Below are 1,969 nucleotides of genomic sequence, written 5' to 3' on the forward strand. Positions count from 1 at the left end.
TTTGGTATTGAGTATGCTTATATGTAAAGGAAATGTAGGCATTCTAGAAACGTGTTAATTGATTGCATTTTGTGTGAAAACAACATTAACATTGTTAATGGTATGGCCACAACAGACCGATGTTGTGTTAATTGTGTTTAGAGTTTTAAAAATGTGATTACAGATTGGACAAAATGTTAGCAATTGAAAAAAACTGTAAATTCATGGAAAAATCTTTACTTATGCATTCGACCATATGAATTATGGTATATAGTGCATCCCAAGTAGGCCTATGTCAAGGCCTCTTGTGCCACAAGACCCACGCTCAACCAGCTGAACATTCAGAATACCCATTTTCTGTTTCTCTTTTAAACCCAATAATATAAAAACCCATTTTTGATAGAGTTAGAGACGAGACAAAACTATGTTTGTTCTATTTCAAATGCTTTAATTTGATCCTGTGCATTGTTTTTCTTCAGGGGAGTTTAGCAGTTCCCATCTTTCGTGATTAAAATGTCTGATTTGGTTTTCCTGAAAAAGAGAAAAAAACATAAACTCAACGCAAATCTGAAGATGAAAAAATTAAGTTGTTACCACAAATTTTCCCCATACGGATAGGTCACATTTTTTTCAATAACCATGTGAAGTCTCTCTTAAATTTTTTAAAGCATTGTTTTTAAGGTAAGTGAACATAATTGTCAAAATAAAATAACTATTTTATGTTCTATGAAGCGTCATCGCTTCTCCATTTGTTGGGTATGAGTGCTTCTGGTTTGTTCATTTAAAAAAGGAATCCTAAGTCTAACATTGTACTTTCTGATGTCTGGACTGCATCAGGGTTTTATTTAAATACTACCAGATTGTTGAATATTGTTCATAAATACATTCTCTGAGCATCTATATTTCAAGTTTTGACTGAAAACGTCACATCCACAATGCTGGATGTGCCCAAATGTAAATATAATGTATTCTGTTTGCGTGCGTGCGCGTGACCTACAGTCTTTCCACACACAGCGAGCATTCGTTGGGGTACGTGTTTCCATCATCGCCACACACGGGTGCGAGATTCATTGGGCATGCGTGAATCTCCGCCATCTCAGCACAGGTGGGCTACAACACACACAAATGTAAAAGACCGATTCAGCCATTATTATATCAAAATATAAGAAGAACCAAAAAAATGAAATTAATATAAATGTTCACTAAGAATTAAACATCTGTTTACCTTTCGGCGAGACCCGGCTGACTCATGAGCCCCTAGGAAAAACATTATATGTATATCATATTTTTTAGATAAAAGAGGCTAAACCGGTTTCAGGGTTTTTCCATGACGCCATGTGTCTATATGGTTGTTTTTCTTTCCTCGTCTTGAAGAATGCATTAACACACCCTAAGCATTAGGCTATACCATGCAAGTAATCTTCACATTCAAAGACATTTCCGTCAAAGACATTTAGTGTTTAGAGTGTTTTGACTGTACCTGTTATGAGCATGAGAAGTAGACTGAACAGCAGAGCTCTCATTTCGGCATAGGCCTGTACAATGTGACCAGGAAATACTCACATGACTTTATATGGTTGCAATAAACTATGGGAATTTTAACACTTGTGTACACAGACCTCACCCTCCCAAACCACACACATTTACTCTGTTTGTGATAAAACTATGTGTGGAGGTATGCTACATTGTATTGAACAAGTGTAAGGACATCCGCCTTGTGTGGAATGATATAAATACTAGCACTTCTCATTCTGATAACCTTTGAATTATAAATGTTTTGTCACGCATGTGGAGGTTTTAAATAAAATGAGTATACAGATAATAAAACAGTTTTAGGCCTATTTATATCATCAGGATCAGTGGTTCTCAACAGGGGGTCTACCAGGGGGCTTCAAGATGACCAATACTTTAAAAATGAAGACAAAATGAGCACTGGGATACATTTTAAGACGAAAGCCCAAGACTTGTAAGAAAGACTTTTGACTTGGCT

The 1,969-nt window shown here is 36.1% G+C and overlaps 1 protein-coding gene across 1 annotated transcript; it reads right to left on the bottom strand.

The window, feature by feature from the left end:
• Window positions 1–387: 387 nt before the first annotated feature.
• On the bottom strand, window positions 388–1,547 carry spink4 (serine peptidase inhibitor, Kazal type 4). Its single transcript, XM_056736164.1, has 4 exons — window positions 1,460–1,547; window positions 1,205–1,236; window positions 977–1,089; window positions 388–510 (listed from the first exon to the last, which is right to left on the bottom strand). Exons 1-4 carry the CDS (start codon window positions 1,500–1,502, stop codon window positions 465–467), a joined length of 234 nt encoding a protein of 77 aa, XP_056592142.1. The 5' UTR covers window positions 1,503–1,547; the 3' UTR covers window positions 388–464.
• Window positions 1,548–1,969: the final 422 nt, after the last annotated feature.

This window comes from Triplophysa dalaica, chromosome 2 (assembly GCF_015846415.1).
Source record: "Triplophysa dalaica isolate WHDGS20190420 chromosome 2, ASM1584641v1, whole genome shotgun sequence".
NCBI lineage: Eukaryota > Metazoa > Chordata > Actinopteri > Cypriniformes > Nemacheilidae > Triplophysa > Triplophysa dalaica.

Excerpts from the sequence above, each read along its gene's own strand:
- spink4 (XM_056736164.1), bottom strand. The coding sequence starts at position 1,502 with ATGAGAGCTCTGCTGTTCAGTCTACTTCTCATGCTCATAACAG. Across the intron at positions 1,090-1,204 it reads CAGCCGGGTCTCGCCGAAAG|CCCACCTGTGCTGAGATGGC; the intron begins GTAAACAGATGT and ends TGTGTGTTGTAG. Across the intron at positions 511-976 it reads TCGCTGTGTGTGGAAAGACT|GAAAACCAAATCAGACATTT; the intron begins GTAGGTCACGCG and ends TCTCTTTTTCAG.